The sequence below is a fragment of the Heterodontus francisci genome, chromosome 4 (assembly GCF_036365525.1).
Source record: "Heterodontus francisci isolate sHetFra1 chromosome 4, sHetFra1.hap1, whole genome shotgun sequence".
NCBI lineage: Eukaryota > Metazoa > Chordata > Chondrichthyes > Heterodontiformes > Heterodontidae > Heterodontus > Heterodontus francisci.
Genome location: NC_090374.1, coordinates 110,815,510 through 110,835,589, shown reverse-complemented (window position 1 = coordinate 110,835,589; position 20,080 = coordinate 110,815,510). Strand labels below are relative to the sequence as shown.

The following is a 20,080-nucleotide window of genomic DNA, read 5'->3' as shown; positions in this document are numbered from 1 at the left end:
CGAATGGTTAGGATCTGGAATGCACTGCCTGAGAGTGTGGTGGAGACAAATTCAATCGAGGCCTTCAAAAGAGAATTGGATAATTATCTGAAGAGAAAAAACATGGAGAAAAGGCAGGAGAGTGGAACTAAGTGAGTCGTCTGTGCCAGCTCTGCAAGAACAACAGGTCAAATGGCCTCCTTCTATGCTGTAACCATTCTCTAATTCTATGATTCTAAATATAAATACAAAGAAAATTTGAAAACCATTTGGGTAAACTCTGCATGCCTTACACAAAGAAACAGTTTTGATGCAACACTCTTGCAGAATTAAGAAAGCTAAATTACCTCTCTATAGGAGTAAATAGAAAAAAAAAATTCAAACAGGCCTCTTGCTCCCTTTCTAACCACATTTGGATGCTTCATCCAAAGATGCCCAATTTGATAAATTTTAATTGTTATTTTAGTATAGAAATTATTTTATTGTAAATGTTTATTTTAGAACAAAATCTAAGTAGCATAACTGGGCTTAGTTATCATTATTGGTTTTAGCCCTAATTCTGCAACTGACAAGAATGTTCAAGGGCTTGACCACATTTCATTTTTTCTGAATGGCTTCACTGCATCATCCTGCAAGCCCAAAAACACAAGGAGAGAAACAATCAAACTGTTACATTGTGCTATATAGGAAACAATAAAAAAAACAGCTGCAGCTGGTTATGGAAAGTAAACAAACAGTTAACCCACAAATATTACCTGAGGTCTTTTCAGTTCGATAGCTATATCTTGTAGATTTACTTGCAAGTTCATTTTTGGTGAAGTAAAGTCAACTTCAGCTCGTGGATTCATTTCAAGTTTAGCTTTGGCAGATATTGGCTGAAAAACTTTTTTAAAAATTGAAAAGTAGATTTGTTAATTTGAAAAACAAAATTTCTATGCAAAATTTAAGTTAGCATCCAGGCAAGGCAATTTCATATAAGTTCATTTGCAGTAAGTTAGCTTCCTCGTTTTTTGAAGAAGTTCAATCAGCATGGGTAACCCCAAGGGACATCGTCCCTTAAAAAGAAAACGGACATCCAGGGAGGTGATCCTCTCCTACTCCACTGTATGATTCCTTGACAGCAGCCAACAAGAGACAAAAGGAGACACCAAGTGCACAAATATTACAAAAAACTAGTGAAAACAGATTTACCCAAATACTCAAAGATCAGGTGGTCAGGAAAAAAAGGCTGCATTTACTTCAAAGAATGAACAGGCTCCATGAAAAGTATTTCAGATCACAAGCACTGCTCCCATTTTTTTTCCAGCAATAGACACTGGTAATGATTCTCTATTGCCACTTACAGCTCTTCCAGACCAGTGGTTCTCAAACTGTTTTGGTTGAAGGGCCCTTTTCAAATGGATTAGTGATCACAGAACATCCATCTAAACTCTATCTTACTCATGATATGAAAGAGCTACAGGGAAGTTGTTTTAATACTTTTAAGAAAACAGGTATTTACTTAGATATCAATGGGATGAGTGGGCTTCTCACTGAACAATATCTAGTGCTTAAATATTTTTTTTAAAAACTCCCCACTCAAACAAAGCTGAACTCACCAGACACCTAACATCAGTCTCGGTAACGGCAGATCTGACTGGTGATCTTTGTGCCGCTCTCAGCGTTCCTCCGCTTGCGCTCCCCTCCTAGGTGAGAAAGCCAGCCCAATGTGCACTGCACTTGTGGCAGCCGCACTCCACTCTTGGTTCATGGCAAGCTCACCTCTAGCCACTGCTCAATTATTTCGAGGAACCCTGGAAGGTCTCTACAGATATCAGTTTGAGAACAACTGGTCTATGCAACCAGTCCTCATAAGTTAATCCTTGAAGCCCTAGTATCATTCTGATGAACCCGTGCTGCACATCCAAGGGCAATATATCTTTCCTGAGGTACTGTGCCTGGAACTGAACGCAGTGCTCCAGATGCAGCCTAACTCGATCAAACATCTCTGGCCCAGCATTAAACCAATGAGAAGTTTGACAGCATAACTCATAATTCCAATCTTTACAAAAGCACAGCATTTTGCATTATTTGGAAGTAATGGTTTAATTTCTTTTATACACAGAACAAAGATGGTGAGTGAGACGTCCAGAACAAACTGTTGATATTTCTAAGTGTTATATGAATGGTTAATGGACAGTCAATATCAGAGCTTTTATAAAACCTCTCCCATTCACAAATTGGGGATGTCACACTCATGAGAAGTGCAGCAATGAACATACAGAACCCAAACTGAAGAGTTATAAAAATTGACTTTTCCTTTAAAAAAAGTGGACAATGTGTTGCAAATTGGCCACCGATGGTCAAACGACCTGGCCCTGTATATTCAAACTGTCTTGCTGACTGTTAAGGGCAAAAGGATACATTCCAAGCTAAGGGGCATCAATTACACCCATCCTGAACCCATCAAGAGATATTCCTGAATTAAATGGCAGATGTGAAATAGCCATATCCTGGTCGACTGTTGGGCACCACAGGGAGGAGGCTCTGTGTTTCCTGACAGAAGCAACATGCGAGAGATTTTAACCTTAAAAAGTAGCTCTCTGGACAGAGAGAGAGATCAGAACAAAAGCCTACCCAACTGAGAGCTGTGAAATTGCCAGCAAAAGCCAAAAAAGGAGCCCCGCTGTGAAGTCTATACTTCGACTTGTTGCAGCAGGGGATTGAAAATTATCACCTCCACCAGACTGAAGTTTTAACTACCACAAAATACTACAAACAACCTAGGCCTGCAACTTTAAAAGAGAAACTGTCCTCCCAGAAGATTCAACAGATGTACTGTGAACCCCAAACCTCACTTCAAAACCACTTACCATTTTCCTCTTTATCTATTCTTGTGTGTGTGTGTGCACGCACTGCTAGTGAATGCACGTGTGTGTGCGGTTGCAACCATTTCGGGAATGAATATTGCTCAATAAATAGTTAATCTTCTGTTTCAAACCTACAAGAAAACCTGTCACTAGCTGTTTATTTGAAAAATAAAACAGAAGGGGTTAAATCCCTGGTAACAAAAACACTTGCTGTGGTCAGTTAGGAGGTGAACAGTGGGAACCACCCAGGCCCCTTACTGTTCCCTGTTATGGCCGGGTAGTAACATTGTTGGGCCACTGTGATTTTTCTCTACTATTCATAAAGACCTGTATCGAAGCAATTCTCAAACTGGGATGGCACATATGGCGGCCACATTCAGCTCCTGCCTCCTGATTCGCACCAAGCCTGCTTCTGGCCATCACTCAATTATTTTGAAGACCCCCTGGAAAGTCTCCACAGACCCCCCAGGGGTTTGTTGACCCCCATTATGAGAACCACTGCTCAAGACCCATCTTTTGATTCTTCACTTGTCTCATTACTATCTCCTTTGCCTTGCAGGATCATTCCTTTCGCCATTTGTCATCTTTTGGATGAGACTTTAAACCGAGGCCTGTCAGCTCTCTAAAGGCGGACCTAAAAAAATACCAAGGCAGTATCTGAACAAGAGAAGGGGAGTTATGCCCAGTGTCCTGAACAATATCTATCCCTCAAATCAACATCACAAAAACAGATCATCTGTTCATTATCATACTGCTGTTTGGGGAGCTTTGTTTTTAAATTGGCTGCCATATTTTCTACATTACAACAGTAACTACATTTCAAAAGTACTTGATTGGTTATAAGGCTCTTTGGGACGTCTTAAGGTCATGAAAGGGGCTACATAAATGCAAGCTTAAAAAAAATCTAAATCACTCATTCCACCCGATCACAGACCTTCCCTTTTTGCTCTTCCCCACCACCAGCACCCCCCATTCTCCCTGACTGTGCACTTCCTTAAAACCTGTTAGATTTGAATCATTTTCCAAACATGTTTACTCTTTCTCTTTCCACAGATGCTGCCTGACCTGATTCATATTTCAATTTCCAGCATCTGCAATATTTTGCCTTTAATATTTTTTAATGTTTTGGATGAAGGAAGAGAGTTGCAGATCCAAGTTTGCAGGTGACATTATGTTAGGAGGCTCAGTAAGTTGTGTAAATGGGAGAATAAGTTACAAGGGGACAGACACATTAATTAATGGCAAAACTGTGGTAGATGGGAGTTCAATACAGACAAGTGTGAGTTAATCCACTCTGGATTCAATTGGAATATTTTTTTAAAACAATAAATGCTAAGTGACTGGGAGTTGTGGAGCAAGAAAGGGATTTGTATGTCCGTGTGCAGAAATCATAAACCTAGTGGATGGTACAAACGGTATTCAAAAAGATAAATGGAATGCTGGCCTTTATCTAAGGGGGCTGGAATACAAAGTGGAGGATGTAATGTTTCAATTATACAGAGCCTTGGTCAGATCCCATCTACAGTAGTATATTCAGTTATAAGCACTGCACCTTAGGAAGGATATATTGGCCGTAAAAGGTTTAAAGGTACTGAATTGCCTAATCCTGTTACATGTCCTTATGTCATGTCCTGACAGTTGAGAGGAGGCATTTCCTGCAGCAACAACATTAAGCATTCACTGTTGAAGAATGGTAGGGGGGGAAAGGTTTGGATTAGGCCTGTTTTTGGATGTGGGGGTCATGATGCACAATCATACTGCACCCAGCAGGCAAACTTTGTTGCAATCATTGAAAAGAGGAAGCATGCAAACTTCAAGCTGCCTCCTCATTTCAATGATTGCAGCATGCAGCTTGCTGCACAATGTTCTGCTGACTGGCTGCATGCTTGAAAGGGGGCTCAACAGCATGCATGGCTAACGCGTGTTTAAGCAAGTTACATATCTGAAAGGCATTCTGACCCTCTTTGGGGGGCGGGGGGGGGGCACTCATGCAAAAGCTATTACTAACTCTGAAGGAATTGGATATAAGAATGCACCAAAATGGAGCAACAGGCAAGAGAGAGGGGGTTCTCACTTTTTCCAATGCGGCACTGAAGGCATTAGTACAGGAGGTGGAAAAGAGGTCAGAAGCAATGTTTCCACAGGGGGCCAGGAGGTCCTCAAGGTCTACTGAGAAGGGAATGGGAGCAGGTGGCCAGGATGGGCAATTGCCAGAGTGTGGCCCCAAGGACCAGGCAGCAGTGCTGGAAGAAGTTCAATGACCTCACATGGGAGGTTAAGATCAGTGAATGCATCTTCACATGACATCTCCTACAACAACCTCACACTGCTCAATGCACCACACTCCCATCTACAATCTCCAGCAAATCAGGACTCAGGTTTACCATTCAGATACTCCACCGCGCTCACCTTCCAATGCTGGCAGCCTCACACCTAACTCTCGCTGCTTCCACATACCTCCATCTATTCAGCCATGTTAGGCACATCACCCAAACACAATCATCTGACATTCCTCCCTCTCTCTTGCAGGACCAGGTGTCCTATAACAAGAGGGAACAAAGTAAAAGAAAAATACATCCATATTACCTAAGCCCTCTGCAGGACACAGTGTGCTGCATCATGGGGACAGCTGTGACAAGGCCGTTGCATATGGCATTAAGGAATGTTCAGGATGATGGTATGTTTCTGCCTTCTGCACCTTCTCAAATTCCACCTCAGCCTGCCATCTGACGAAGTGAAAGCTGGAGATGGTGTGATCATGAACCTCTTGCTTTCCAACCTAACCACATTCCTTCACCCCAACCCTCTTCTTCTGCATTTCTACCATCACCTGGCCAACCTCCTAAGGGCAAGAACTAAAACAGATCTCTGATGAGGAAACACCATCACTTGATCTGACACACGCAAGCACCAGCTCAGACACTTGCACTGCTTGTACCTTACAGAATAATAGAGTAGGGATCTGCATGTGGGGATTCATTGGGCATGAGTAGGCTGCAACGAGGCCAAGAGGAAAGGACAGTTTGTGTGCCAGCTCCCCAGAGGGTTAGGTCACAGATGAGTTCTGTTACAGGGAACTCAGACGAGGACTTCGATGAGTGGTGTACAGGAGAATGCTGCTGGACATGCACACACAGATGCTTGGTGCAATGGCAGACCTGCCAGACAATCCACTGTCACCGTTAAGCAGCTGGAGGAGTCTAGCTCCAAATCTGAGCAAGGATTCACATAGAAGTGGTGGCCAAATACATGACAGCATTTGCAAACCCACAATGATGCAGCATCTGCTGGCCAATGTCTCAGTTTCCACTGTAGCGCAGGCAGAAGCCACCCAATGTCTCAGTGCTGTAGTGGAAGTTCAAACTGAGGTCATGAGACCCATGCTTATTACCACGCCGGCTCAAACGACTGCCATCAGGCTGCAGGTCTCTGTGCTCAAAGGGACATGAAGGCTCTGACAGCAGTCCAGCAATATGTCTTTCAACGTATTACTAGGATTATTGGGGCACTGCCCCAGCGGTGTAGCAGTGGCTCCATGATCCATGCACCTGCTGTCCTCTCAAGAGGATAGCATTTGTGCTCCCACCAGTCTGCCAGTGGCCTTGCTGTTGCTTCACAACTAGCCAGCCCAGACTGCTGCTGCCTATGCCAAGGTGCTACAGTCTGAAGCCAGGCCCTCAAGGCCCAGAGCTGTTCCAGGTTGTCCTCTAAGGCCATCTTTCATCTCCCCTACTGAAAATCAGCAGCCTTCCACCAACCATGCTGCAGCCAATGGGGTAGCACTGTATTGGAGCACAGGCCAGCCAAAGGGACCCACAAGATAGGCACTAATGGGAATCACAAGGATCAATAGTTCAGTTATGTATGTATTACTGGATGTGTTAATGGATAAAGTTATGGATTTTTATTTTGTTTGTGGCCTTTATTTCAATATTTTGCCCAAGAGAAGGCTATGATGAATTGAGCACTGAGACCCACAGCCTGATGGCAGCCGTTTGAGCCTGCATGGTAATAAGCATGGGGCAAAGGTGATGACGTCTTCGGTGAACTAGAGTCGCAGTAGCCATTCACGGACAGCCCACCCGGAGCAAAGGGGTCACGGGTGCTGCCGCCTCCTCCTCGAAATGCCTGGTGGCAAGGGTTGTGCCTTTAATGACAAAGGTTTTGGAGGATTCAGCAGACTACCACCTGCTCTGCTGAGTACTGGAGGTCTCCTGTCCAGCGGTCCAGGGACTGGAACCATTGCTTCAGAACACAGATGGTTTGCTTCACAATGTTTCTTGTGGCAGCATGGCTCATTATACGCATGTTGTGTTGCATGACAGAGGGGAATCATGACCAGGTGTAAAACAGATGTCACCAAGCAGTATGCCTCTGGTTTGTCATGGTGGCTTAAAGACAGCTGTACATTTGACTGCCTCAGGATGAAGACATCATGTCTGCTGCCAGGATAGGTGGCATTCACCGATATGCTGTTTTGTGTATAGCTGCACACTAACTGCATGCTAATGGAGTGATAGTCTTTGCAGTTGCAGTACATCTCCCCATTTATACGTGGGGCCCACAGAACCACAGGTGTGCAGTCGATGGCTCCCTACACCATTGAGTATTCCGCTACCCTGCCTCTCTCTGATGAGAAGATGAGGTCCCCTTACCTGGTTCACAGGGCCTCTGTCCCCCTTCTGATGCAGCAATGAACGGCAAACTGTGAAACGCTGGCTACGTTGCCTGCTCCTGCCTGGAAGCATACACTTGTGTATAAATTGAAGGGGACGGCCACTGGCAGCACCATCTTCGCCCTGCTGTGCAGCTCTCGGTCCTGTTGAAGATGGCACAGTTCGCTGAGCACTTTGCTGAATTGTAGGGCACCTCAGACATTGCTCCTGGCTGAGGTGGAAGTGGAGATGTGCTCTCTGAAGACACTCAGTGGGTAGAGCCTTCTGTTGAATGCCCTCCTCACCCCTCTGCGCACAGCTCTGTCTGCTGCCTGTGCTTCATGTCTCTAAGTGTGAAAATAGATAAGTCCCCTGGGCCAGATGGGATTTATCCTAGGATTCTCTGGGAAGCCAGGGAAGAGATTGCAGAGCCTTTGTGCTTGATCTTTATGTCGTCATTGTCGACAGGAATAGTGCCGGAAGACTGGAGGATAGCAAATGTTCAAGAAGGGGAGTAGAGACAGCCCGGGTAATTATAGATAAAAGCAAAATACTGCGGATGCTGGAAATCTGAAACAAAAACAAGAAATGCTGGAATCACTCAGCAGGTCTGGCAGCATCTGTGGAAAGAGAAGCAGAGTTAACGTTTCGGGTCAGTGACCCTTCTTCGGAACTGACAAATATTAGAAAAGTCACAGATTATAAACAAGTGAGGTGGGGGTGGGGCAAGAGATAACAAAGGAGAAGGTGCAGATTGGACCAGGTATTATTTCATTTCATTAAAATAAAAGCAAAATACTGCGGATGCTGGAAATCTGAAACAAAAACAAGAAATGCCGGATTCACTCAGCAGGTCTGGCAGCATCTGTGGAAAGAGAAGCAGAGTTAACGTTTCGGGTCAGTGACCCTTCTTCGGTTCCGAAGAAGGGTCACTGACCCGAAACGTTAACTCTGCTTCTCTTTCCACAGATGCTGCCAGACCTAAGTGAATCCGGCATTTCTTGTTTTTGTGTTGTTATTTCATTTCATCTTAGTTTGTTCAGGTTTTTCTTCAGGTTTGCACTTGCTGCTGTTCAATATTCAGTGTATTCACACCTAATCTGTACTAATGCTTTGTCTTTCAACACACCATTAACATATTGTTTGCCTTTTCTCCGTGACCTTTTGGTCAGCTATGTGGCCTGGTCCAATCTGCACCTTCTCCTTTGTTATATCTTGCCCCACCCCCACCTCTCTTGTTTATAATCTGTGACTTTTCTAATATTTGTCAGTTCCGAAGAAGGGTCACTGACCCAAAACGTTAACTCTGCTTCTCTTTCCACAGATGCTGCCAGACCTGGTAATTATAGACCTGTGAGCCTTACTTCGGTTGTGGGTAAAATGTTGGAAAAGGTTATAAGAGACAGGATTTATAATCATCTTGAAAAGAATAAGTTCATTAGCGATAGTCAGCACGGTTTTGTGAAGGGTAGGTCGTGCCTCACAAACCTTATTGAGTTTTTCGAGAAGGTGACCAAACAGGTGGATGAGGGTAAAGCAGTGGATGTGGTGTATATGGATTTCAGTAAGGCATTTGATAAGGTTCCCCACGGTAGGCTATTGCAGAAAATACGGAAGTATGGGGTTGAAGGTGATTTAGAGCTTTGGATCAGAAATTGGCTAGCTGAAAGAAGACAGAGGGTGGTGGTTGATGGCAAATGTTCATCCTGGAGTTTAGTTACTAGTGGTGTCCCGCAAGGATCTGTTTTGGGGCCACTGCTGTTTGTCATTTTTATCAATGACCTGGAAGAGGGTGTAGAAGGGTGGGTTAGTAAATTTGCGGATGACACGAAGGTCGGTGGAGTTGTGGATAGTGCCGAAGGATGTTGTAGGGTACAGAGGGACATAGATAGGCTGCAGAGCTGGGCTGAGAGATGGCAAATGGAGTTTAATGTGGAAAAGTGTGAGGTGATTCACTTTGGAAGGAGTAACAGGAATGCAGAGTACTGGGCTAATGGGAAGATTCTTGGTAGCGTAGATGAACAGAGAGATCTTGGTGTCCAGGTACATAAATCCCTGAAAGTTGCTACCCAGGTTAATAGGGCTGTTAAGTACGCATATGGTGTGTTAGCTTTTATTAGCAGGGGGGTCGAATTTCGGAGCCACGAGGTCATGCTGCAGCTGTACAAAACTCTGGTGAGGCCGCACCTGGAGTATTGCGTGCAGTTCTGGTCACCGCATTATAGGAAGGATGTGGAAGCTTTGGAAAGGGTGCAGAGGAGATTTATTAGGATGTTGCCTGGTATGGAGGGAAGGTCTTACGAGGAAAGGCTGAGGAACATGAGGTTGTTTTCGTTGGAGAGAAGGAGGAGGAGAGGTGACTTAATAGAGACATACAAGATAATAAAGAGGGTTAGATAGGGTGGATAGTGAGAGTCTTTTTCCTCGGATGGTGATGGCAAACACGAGGGGACATAGCTTTAAGTTGAGGGGTGATAGATATAGGACAGATGTTAGAGGTAGTTTCTTTACTCAGAGAGTAGTAGGGGCATGGAACGCCCTGCCTGCAACAGTAGTAGACTCGCCAACTTTAAGGGCATTTAAGTGGTCATTGGATAGACATATGGATGAAAATGGAATAGTGTAGGTCAGATGGGTTCACAGGTCGGCGCAACATCGAGGGCCGAAGGGCCTGTACTGCGCTATAATGTTCTAATCTAATCTATCATGGGACTTCAACAACGACCCCCATAACTAAGGGGCCTTTTGTTGACAAGGTAGAAAACTCCTTCAACCTCCCTGTCAGGGTGCAGCAACACATCCTTCAAAATTTAACAAGCCACCAAAACTCCTCCAAGAACATACCACAGTAAGTCCACAAACATTGCCAGAGCAAAAGTAACTCAAAAGCACCTGACCTGCAAGTTAGATGGCTGGCCCTTTAAATAACGCTAGCAGTCCTCTCACAGTTGAAAGCATTTCAGCTGGGAGTGGATTTATGACAGGGCGTTAACGGGATCTGTGAAGTTCAAATTAGCTTCATAAGCTGTTTAACTTCACTATCTGCCCACTCTGTATGCTTCTGGTGCATGTACGGCCACCCATGCCAGCACCCTTACAAGCATGGCACACTGAGCCATTTTCAGCTGCTCCAGCTTCTGTAGTGCAGGCTCCAGTGACACCACAGAGCTAAATTTTGCAAAATATTCCAAGTTCCACAGTTTGTCAGGCTAACATCACCTTTTCTCAGTCTCTTTTAATTTTCTGCCATACCCTGGCAAAACCAGAGCAATAGAGCTCTTTGAGCAAAAAGACTGTTCCGTATCATTGGCAGGTATTCAAATTAACAAGAGATCCACAAACCTTAATGTATCACCTTGCTGGATTTTCCACTTGTGGAAGTAGATTGCCTGACAGCCGAAAGCATTCAATGTTGATCTGTCTATTTCAGCTAAGTGCCGTACTGAGATCCCAAGTATTAACTAGCAAGACTAATTGAGCAAAAGTGGGTTACACTACAAGAACACAAGAAATAGCAAGAGTAGACCATATGTCCCATCAAGCCTGCTCCGCCATTCAAAACGATCATGGCTGATCTTAGGATTCAACTCCACTTTCCCACCTGCTCACCATACCTCTTAATTCCGAGACCCCAAAAGTCTATCTATCCCAGCCTTAAATGTATTCAACGATGGACCATCCACAACCCTTTGCGGTGGAGAATTCCAAAGATTCACAACCCTTTGTGTGTAGTAATTTGTCCTCATCTCAGTCTTAAATGATCAGGCCCTTATCCTGATATTGTGCCCCCGTGTTTTAGATTCCCCTTCAGTGTCTATCCAGCCCCTTTTGAATTTTATATGTTTCAATAATATCACCTCTCATTCTTCTAAACTCCAGAGAATACAGGCCCAATTTACTCAGCCTATCATCATAGGACAACCCCCTCATCCCAGGGACCAATCCAGTGAACCTTTGTTGCACTGCCTCCAATGCAAATATTTCCTTTTTTAAATGTGGAGACCAAAACTGCACACAATATTCCAGGTGTGGTCTCACCAAAACCCTGTACAGTTGTAGCAATACTTCCTTATTCCTGTAATCTAATCCCCTTGCAATAAAGGCAAACATTAAATTTTCCTTCCTAATTGCTTGCTGTACCTGCATGCTAACTTTCTGCATTCCGTGTACAAGCACACCCAAGTCTCTTTGTACATCGACACTTATAAGTTTCACATCTTTAAAAAAAAAATTCGGCTTTTCTAGTCTTACAATCAAAGTGCACAAATTCATATTTCCCTACATTATACTCCATCTGCTATCTTGTTGCCCACTCACTTAACCAGTCAAGATCACTTTGCAGCCTCTCTTTGACATGTTGTCTGCCCAAAGTCATATTAGCCTTTCCTACTTCACAGTTTGAAAATATTGGAGGGCAAATCATCGCAAGTCATAATTCAAGAGTGACAAATAGACTCATCAATTGTCAAGAGTTCAATCCCTTTAAATATGAGCCGTCACCCATTCAGAAATGCTTCCATGCCAATTGAGGCGGCAGTGGCTGTAGAGATAGCCTGCAAAACTAGTTCGGATCCAGTGTAGAATTAGGTTTATTTCCGTTGCCTGGGAAACCACTGTGAGAGGACCATTGATAGAGAAGGATCACATATCGCGCTCAATTTTATGGTCTCCCCATGGTGAGTTTAAAGGCGGGGAGAGCATTTAATTGGGCGGGATGGTGGCAGCTGGGGACCCCACCACCTTCCTGCCTCCACCCTAATTAAGTCCATGGCAGGAAGGCCCACAAACAGCCTTTCCAACCCGCTGCCAATTGAGACCCTTAAGTGGGCAATTCATGCCCAATTAAGGGCCTCTTCCTGCCACTGCATATATTAGTCCAGCCACAAGTGGGCCTGTCGCCACGTGAGGAGCACGATAAGCAAAACCATGCAGGTTGCTTGCTGGCTCCCGGAGAGGGTGGGCCCTTGTTCAAAGGCACTTAGCGCCTGATCAAGGGACCAGGCATTGGGAAGCAGCAGCTGGCTGAGAGCCATTCCCCCCTACAACGCCCTCCTCCTTGACCCCCACCCCACTAATACCATCCCACTGGCAGGCGAGACCCCCATTGCCTCCATTAAATACCATCTATAGAAATTGTGGATATTTTTAGGATGATAAACATGGCTGCCATCAGTAGACGAAGAATGCACAAGGATTGTTCTGCCTAGATTACTGGCTCTTCGCAAAGAAGAGATGTCAGTCTTTGAATAACTTCAAATTAGTCTTAAGGCAGAGGGAAGATTTTTCCCAGGGTTGTTCATAGTAAGGCATCTACAAACAATATCAAGTTTTAGCCCCAAAAGAGAATTGGTTATTGACTATGAAACATTTTCTTTTAGTTTTATACTACCTTTCATCTCTTGTTGATCAAGGTTAATTAATTACTCAAGTCGAACTCTTCCCCTTTTACAGGTTTGTATTGGTCGTGTATTGTACAAATACTTCTTTGAGCATCTCCCATTGCTGTTCATCTATAGTTTTACCTGTTAATACTTTTGTTACTTTCTGCCTCAGAATCAAAGACAACCTCACCCAAGTTTAAAACCTTGGTTTGTGACTCACTCTTCTCCATCTCAAAACACAAATCAAATTCAATCATGTTATGATCATTAGTAGCGAAGTGTTCCCTTACCATTAGATTGTTAACTAATCAGGTTCATTTCTCATCACTAACTCTAGTAAAGCCCATCCTCTTTTTGGTTCAAAAACAGTGTGCCCAGAAGAGTGGTTCAAACACACAAGAAATTCACAGCTTTTGGGATGAGAGTTATTCTGCTTCTCCCAGTTTGTGAGAATTCAAGTCTCCCATTAGAACCATTCTGTTTTTGCAACAAGCTTCTCTGATGCTTCTATTTATGCATCTTGCTACTTCATCATTGCTATCAGGAGGTCTATAGACAACTGCTAGCAAAGTCATGCATCTTCTTCTATTTCGCAATTCCATCCAGAGAGTTTCTATTGCCAGTTCACTTTTACTAATAGCCCGTTCTTATAATGCTGTAATGGTGAATTGTTTTTAATATTGCAAATTTTCCTTTTCCAATTTTCCTGTCCTTTCTAATATTTATCTCCCATCATACACGGTATGTAGCCAGTTGTCAGTGATGCCAGCCAGATTCAGTTGCAGCCTGTCGCACTGGTAAAGCTCCTTTCTTTCCCAGTACTGTTGCCATTGTCCCATGAAATGGAACTCATCCTTTCACAGCACATATTTACTTCCCCAATCTGTTTGTCCCCTTCCCAAATTACTCGTTGCTCGGGTAATAATCCTGAGATTAGTACAGAGGCTCTGCTTTTTTACTTCAGCTCCTGATACCCTTGGCAGGACTTTCTCCATTCCTTCTCCTGTTGCTGTTTCCAACAAGGGCCACAAGTGGTTTGTTATACCTTACACAGGCAGCTGCTTTGATGACTTTTCAAAAAGAATCTGTGCCATGTTTTCCAAATTTAATGCATACACATTTCATGTTTATATATTTACCTAAAAGCTAGTAAACTCACTAATAGCCTAAGAAACCAGGTTCCTTTGAAGTTACAGTACAACTTGTGTGAGCAGAATGTCTTTACATAGCACAAGTATAAGAGTGTGCAACTTACTGAACTGATATGTCTCTGGAATAAAGTTGCTTGTTGAAACTCCATCTTTTAACTGTTTCTGCAAGATAATTTTAAAGTTACACAGCAATATCCAGCAGCAGCATTTGTTCAGAACTGTCATCAGAATAAAAGATATTTAAAAGCTTAGGAGACTAACCGAGTTAGAAAACTATACTTTCAACAGGATACAGGCTCACATCAAGTATCAAATAAGTTTCTTCTCTGAAATATATTTGATTAGTCTGAATTTAGTTCCCAGTGGACATAACTGAGCAATACAGATTGCTTTCAAAATCAGCTCAAAACTGGCATTGTAATCAGAAGTCACACGAATTATCCCAATATATATGGAGGCATGAAGCCATCCCAGCAGCCTGAAAGTCTAAGAAATAAAAAAATCGCTCATGAAATCTATCTACTCTGTCCAGACCCCTCATGATTTTTAATACCTCTATCAAATCACCTCTCAGCCTTCTCTTCTCCAAGGAAAACAGTCCTAACCTCGACAATCTATCTTCAGATCTAAGTCAACATTGCTTAAAAGCTGTGCAAGTTTAACATGAAAGATAATTCACATATGCCTTTAAATACAGCTAATATGATGCTCAGATCAAAATTATCTTACAGGTCCAACAATACCCACAAACTATTAAAAACAAATACCCACTGATTACATACAAACATACAAAATAGGAGCAGGAGCAGGCCACTCGGCCCCTCGAGCCTGCTCCACCATTCAATAAGATCATGGCTGATCTGATTCTAACCTCAACTGCACATTCCTGCCTACCCTCAATAACCCTTCACCCCCTTGCTTATCAAGAATATTAAAAGAAATTTGAATAATTAAACTCACAATCTATTTATCGTTTCTTTGCATTTTAGGATAGCAAAGATTGCAGGGCATATTCTGTCCAATTCTGGGTACTAAATTTTAGGAAGGATATCAAGGCCTGCAAGAGGGTGCAGAGATAATTCAGGAGAATGGTATCAGGGATACAGCACTTCAGATACATGGAGACATGACAGAACTTGGGGATTGCTCTCCTTAACAGCAGAAAAATTAGTGGGAGATGTCATAGAGGTGTTCAAAAGTATGACTGGTTTATGAGTAAATAAGGAGAATCTGTTCCCAGTGGCAGAAGGGTCAGTAACCAGAGGACACTGATTGAAGGAACTTGGCAGTGAGTTGTAATGGTCTCAAATACACTATTTGAAATGGTGATGGAAGCAGATTCAATAATAATTTTCAAAAGGAAATTAGAAAAATACTTGAAGGTGAACTTTACGACATGATTGGGAGAGGGCATAGGCAGGAGACTTACTGGATCACTCTTTCCAAAAGGCGGCACAGGCACAGTGTGCTGTATCATTTTGAGATATCAAAAACATGCATAAGCCAATCATGATATCTTGTCCATTTAAATTAATAAAAGCAAAATCATGGAGCTGCTGATCAGAATCGCTACTGTGCAGAATGAGGCCATTTGGCCTATCACGTCTGCACCTGCTCTCCGAAACAGCAATTCACTCAATTCCATTCCTTCCCCTGCTCCCCGTTACCCTGCAATTCTTCCTTTTCACATAACCGTCTAATTTTCTTTTGAATGTTTCACTTGAACCTGCCTCCAACACACTCTCGGGCAGTGCATTCCAGACAACCACTTACTGCGTGAAAAAGATTTTCCTCATGCCACTTTTGCTTCTCTTACCGAATACTTTAAATGTGCTCTCTTTCTCGATCCTTTCATGAGTAAGAACAATTTCTATCTACTCTGTACAGACCCATGATTTTAATACCTCGATCAAATCACCTCTCAGCCTTCTCTTCTCCAATGAAAACAGTCCTAATTTCTGCAATCTATCTTCATAACTGAAGTTCCCCATCTCTGGAATCATTCGTGAATCTTTTTAGCACCCTCTCCAATGCCTTCACATCTTTCCTAGAGTACAGTGCCCAGAAGTGGACGCAATACTTCAGCTGAGGCCGAACTAGTGCCTTATACAGGTTCAACATAACTTCCTTGCTCTTGTACTCTGTGCCCCTATTTAATAAAGCCCAGGATACTGTATGCTTTGTTAACCACTCTCTCATCCTATCCTACCACCTTCAATTATTTATTCACATATACACCTAGGTCCCTCTGCTCCTGCACCCCCTTAGAATTGTACCCTTTATTTTATATTGTCTCTCAATGTTCTTCCTACCAAAATAAACCACTTCACATTTCTCTGTGTTGAACTTCATCTGCCACCTATCCGCCCATTCCACCAACTTGTCTATGTCCTTTTGAAGTTCTACACCATCCTCCTCACAGTTCACAATGCTTCCAAGTTTTGTATCATCTGCAAATTTTGAAATTGTGCCCTGCACACCAAGATCTTGTCAGTAATAATATATCAGGAAAATCAAGGGTCTCAACACTGACCCCTGGGGAACTCCACTACAAACCTTCCTCCAACCCACTCAGCCAATTCTGTATCCATGTTGCTACTGTCCCTTTTATTCCATTAGCTATAACCTTGCTCACAAGTCTGTTGTGTGGCACTGTATCTAACTCCTTTTGAAAGTCCATGTACACCACATCAACAGCTCAGCCCTCTTCAACCCTCTCTGTTACCTCCTCAAAAAACTCCAGCAAGTTAGTTAAATAGGATTTTCCTTCATGAAATCCATGCTGGCTTTCCTTAATTAACCACATTTGTCTGTGGGACTATTAATTTTGTCTCAGATTATTTTTTATAGAAGTTTCTAAAAGTTAAATTGACCGGCCTGTAGTTGCTGGGCTTATCTTTACACTCTTTTTTGAACAAAGGTGTAACGTTTGAAATTCTCCAGTCCTCTGGCACCATCCGAGTCTAAGGAAGACTGAAAAGTTATGGCCAGTACCTCTGTGGTTTCCACCCTCACTTCCCTTAGTATCCTTGGATGCATCTCATCCGATTCTGGTTCTTTATCCACTTTAAGTACAGACACTCTATCCAATACATCCCCTTTATCAATTTTAAGCCCTTCCAGTGTCTGAACTACCTCCTCTTTCACCATTGCCTGGGTTGCATCTTCTTCCTTGGTAAAGACAGATGCAAATTAATCATTTAATACCTCAGCTATGCCCTTTGCAACCAAGTGTAAATCCCCTTTATAGTCCCGAATCAGCCTCACTCCTGCTTTTACCACCCTTTCGCTATTTATATGCCGACAGAAAACTTTGGGATTCCCCTTAATGCTGGCTGCCAGTCTCTTTTCATGCTCTCTTTACTTCTCTTATATGCTTTTTCATTTCCCCTCAGGACTTGCTATATTCAGCCTGGTTCTCATACAATCTCATGATATGGGGAAGGGGATTAAGGAAGGGAGGGAGGGAGGAAGGAGGCAAGGCTCATCAGCAGGAGCATGGAATCAGAATATTTACCATATAACGTCAACTTACCAAAGCCTCAATCTGACTGTCATTAGAATACATTTTGGTGTTGACATTCCAATACACACAGAGGTAGTCTAATCGAACAAGCTAAACATCAACATAAATACATAGTTAGTTTAGAAGTATCACATACAAAAAACAAATGAATTGGTGTTTGTGCTACAATCTATAACTACTTTTACCTTATTGAAGACATGCTCACATTGATCATGCAAGCATGGATTCCATTGCTCATCTGTAGTCTACAATGGAAATGTAAAACAATATCTTTTAAACTGTCTACATTAAAGATAGCATTATAATAAATCTCTGCAGAACTAATGACGAAAGTTCTGAGCTGCATTTATTCAGAAATACAGGTTCAGTATTCAGAGACTAAACTGTCAGACAAGTTTTATAATATTAGCAAGATACCTAATCTACTGCTGGAAGCATTAGGTTTTAAAGAAAAACAAATTCACAAAGAAGGCCTAAATAAATACATCATAGCTCATCAAGAAATTATGCCCATGCACTTCTGGTCTATTTCATTTGATTGACTGTTGTCATGTTTGTCACTTTTATCCCTATTATAAACTGACATGTCCGCATTGACTATGGGTTTTGCAAAGGTAAACTTGTCAGTGTAATTACACAGTCTAGCTACTGTACAGCTGGAAGCCAAACTTCTGATCTATCCCTTCCAGCACTGGTGTCATCTTGATTTTCCTTTATAGTCAGAAGTTCAAAGGAATTAATTACCCTCCCTACCCACCCCCTGACCCACACCATGCACTCCCACCCCACAAGTGAGCACATAACACAAACAAAGTAAATTTTATTTCAACATTGATGGACAGCTCTAGAATTTTCCTGCCCAGCCTGTAGTCTTGTCTCCACCTTTGCTCCAGCTGCTTTTCCACCCCTAGTTCTCAGTCAAGTGCTACTGATCCTTGCTTCTGCTTCACAGCCAGTTTCTGCCGCCATTACTCTCCACCTGCACTGCTCTGGCCTAACTTGCTCGCTTTTCTGTCGCTCCATTACTTGGCAGCCTGTTCAATGTTTCAAGGCAACGCTAAACAAATAGCAAGTTTTCTGTCACCAGTATTGTTTGCAATACCCCTTGTTTAAATGGGAAAAATGTGACAACAGAAAGTCAAATGGCAGACAGAAAACTGTGTGTACATGGCTGTTTTGACAATATATAAATGGTTTACTTATTACCCATTGTCAAATATTTGAAACTTTATAGTATACTTTGTTGCTAAACTGAATTAAAACAAAGAGTTTTCATTAGTATATATAAGCAAAGAAACTAGGGGTTAAATAGAAGGTTTAGTGTTCTGCAAGTTATGAGGAAGAGGATTATTGACATATTTGACATCTATTGGTCAATAGGTAACTCTGCTGAGCCATGCTGGTGATATTTTATTTAATTCTTTTGCCTCAAGCAGACTACCACAGGAATCGCAGGGAAACTGAACAAGCCTATTCCATTGATTAATAGATCGTGTAACCTTACTTTGGAGGAGGCAGATGGACACTCTATTTTCATGACACACTGGAGTAGGCTTCATGTTAAGTAACTGCATCTAATAACCCACATTGTGACTATTAATTAGCAGGCAGTCTGAAACAGGAGACAGGTGCAGTGGCTTAGGTCAGCATCCAACAGTTCAACCTGTGATCAATCCTCTATGTGCTATATGACGAACTGTATCTTTGAAAATTTACCAAAAAAGCACTATTTTCTTTCTTTCCTATTAGATGACTGAAGGGTGTTGGAGGCCACAAGAAAGAAGGAAGTTGCAGAAAAAGGTTGGTGTGAGGTCTTGAGGAGGAAGATGATGGTTTAAAATTAATGCACTGGGAGCAGGGAGTCTGTGCAGGTCACTAGGGATGAGAGTGATGAATAGGTAGGGCTAATATATATAATACAGGTAATTCAAAAAATAAAAATGCTGGAAACTCAGCTGGTCAGGCAGTATCTGGAGAGAGAAATGGTGTTAACATTTCAGGCCATGATCTTTTGTCAAAACTGAAGAGAGAAACGTATCAGGTTTTAAGCAAGTACATAGGAAGGGAAAGGGAGAAGGCGGGAAAGAACAAAAAGGGAGGGTCTTTTCCTGCCTCTGCACTTGCTTGGGACCTGTTACATCTAGCTTTTACTAGTTCTGGCAAAAGGTCGCCACCCTGAAATGTTAACACTCTCTGACTCCACAGATGCTAACTGATTTGCTGAGTACTTCCAGAATTTTCTGTTTTTAATTTCAGATTTCCAGCATCTGCAGTATTTTGCATTTATAATACAGTTAGTTGAATTTTGGACAGGTTGGAGCTTATAAAAGATAGAGGGTGAAAGACAGCTAAATGGAGTACAGAGGTGACAAAGACTTTAATAGGATTTCAACAGCAGAAGCTTGGAGGAACCAGGGGTGAAGGTGATGTTACGAATGGAATTAAGCAATCCAAGTTGAACAGGATAGCACGATTTAACATGATCTGCATCAGCTCGAGTAAGTGGATGAGAGGGTGGGAGGAGGCGGGGAGGATGGAA

At 42.6% G+C, this 20,080-nt stretch overlaps 1 protein-coding gene across 1 annotated transcript in view; it reads right to left on the bottom strand.

Moving 5' to 3' along the window:
- The window catches only part of vps13a (vacuolar protein sorting 13 homolog A), a 609,759-nt gene that overhangs the window by 471,209 nt on the left and 118,470 nt on the right, over positions 1-20,080 (bottom strand). The window contains exons 8-11 of the mRNA XM_068029994.1: positions 17,727-17,786; positions 17,551-17,631; positions 14,120-14,177; positions 735-862 (exon numbers count right to left, since the gene is read on the bottom strand). Coding sequence (XP_067886095.1) covers positions 735-862; positions 14,120-14,177; positions 17,551-17,631; positions 17,727-17,786 — 327 coding nt within the window. The remainder of the gene's footprint in view (positions 1-734; positions 863-14,119; positions 14,178-17,550; positions 17,632-17,726; positions 17,787-20,080) is intronic.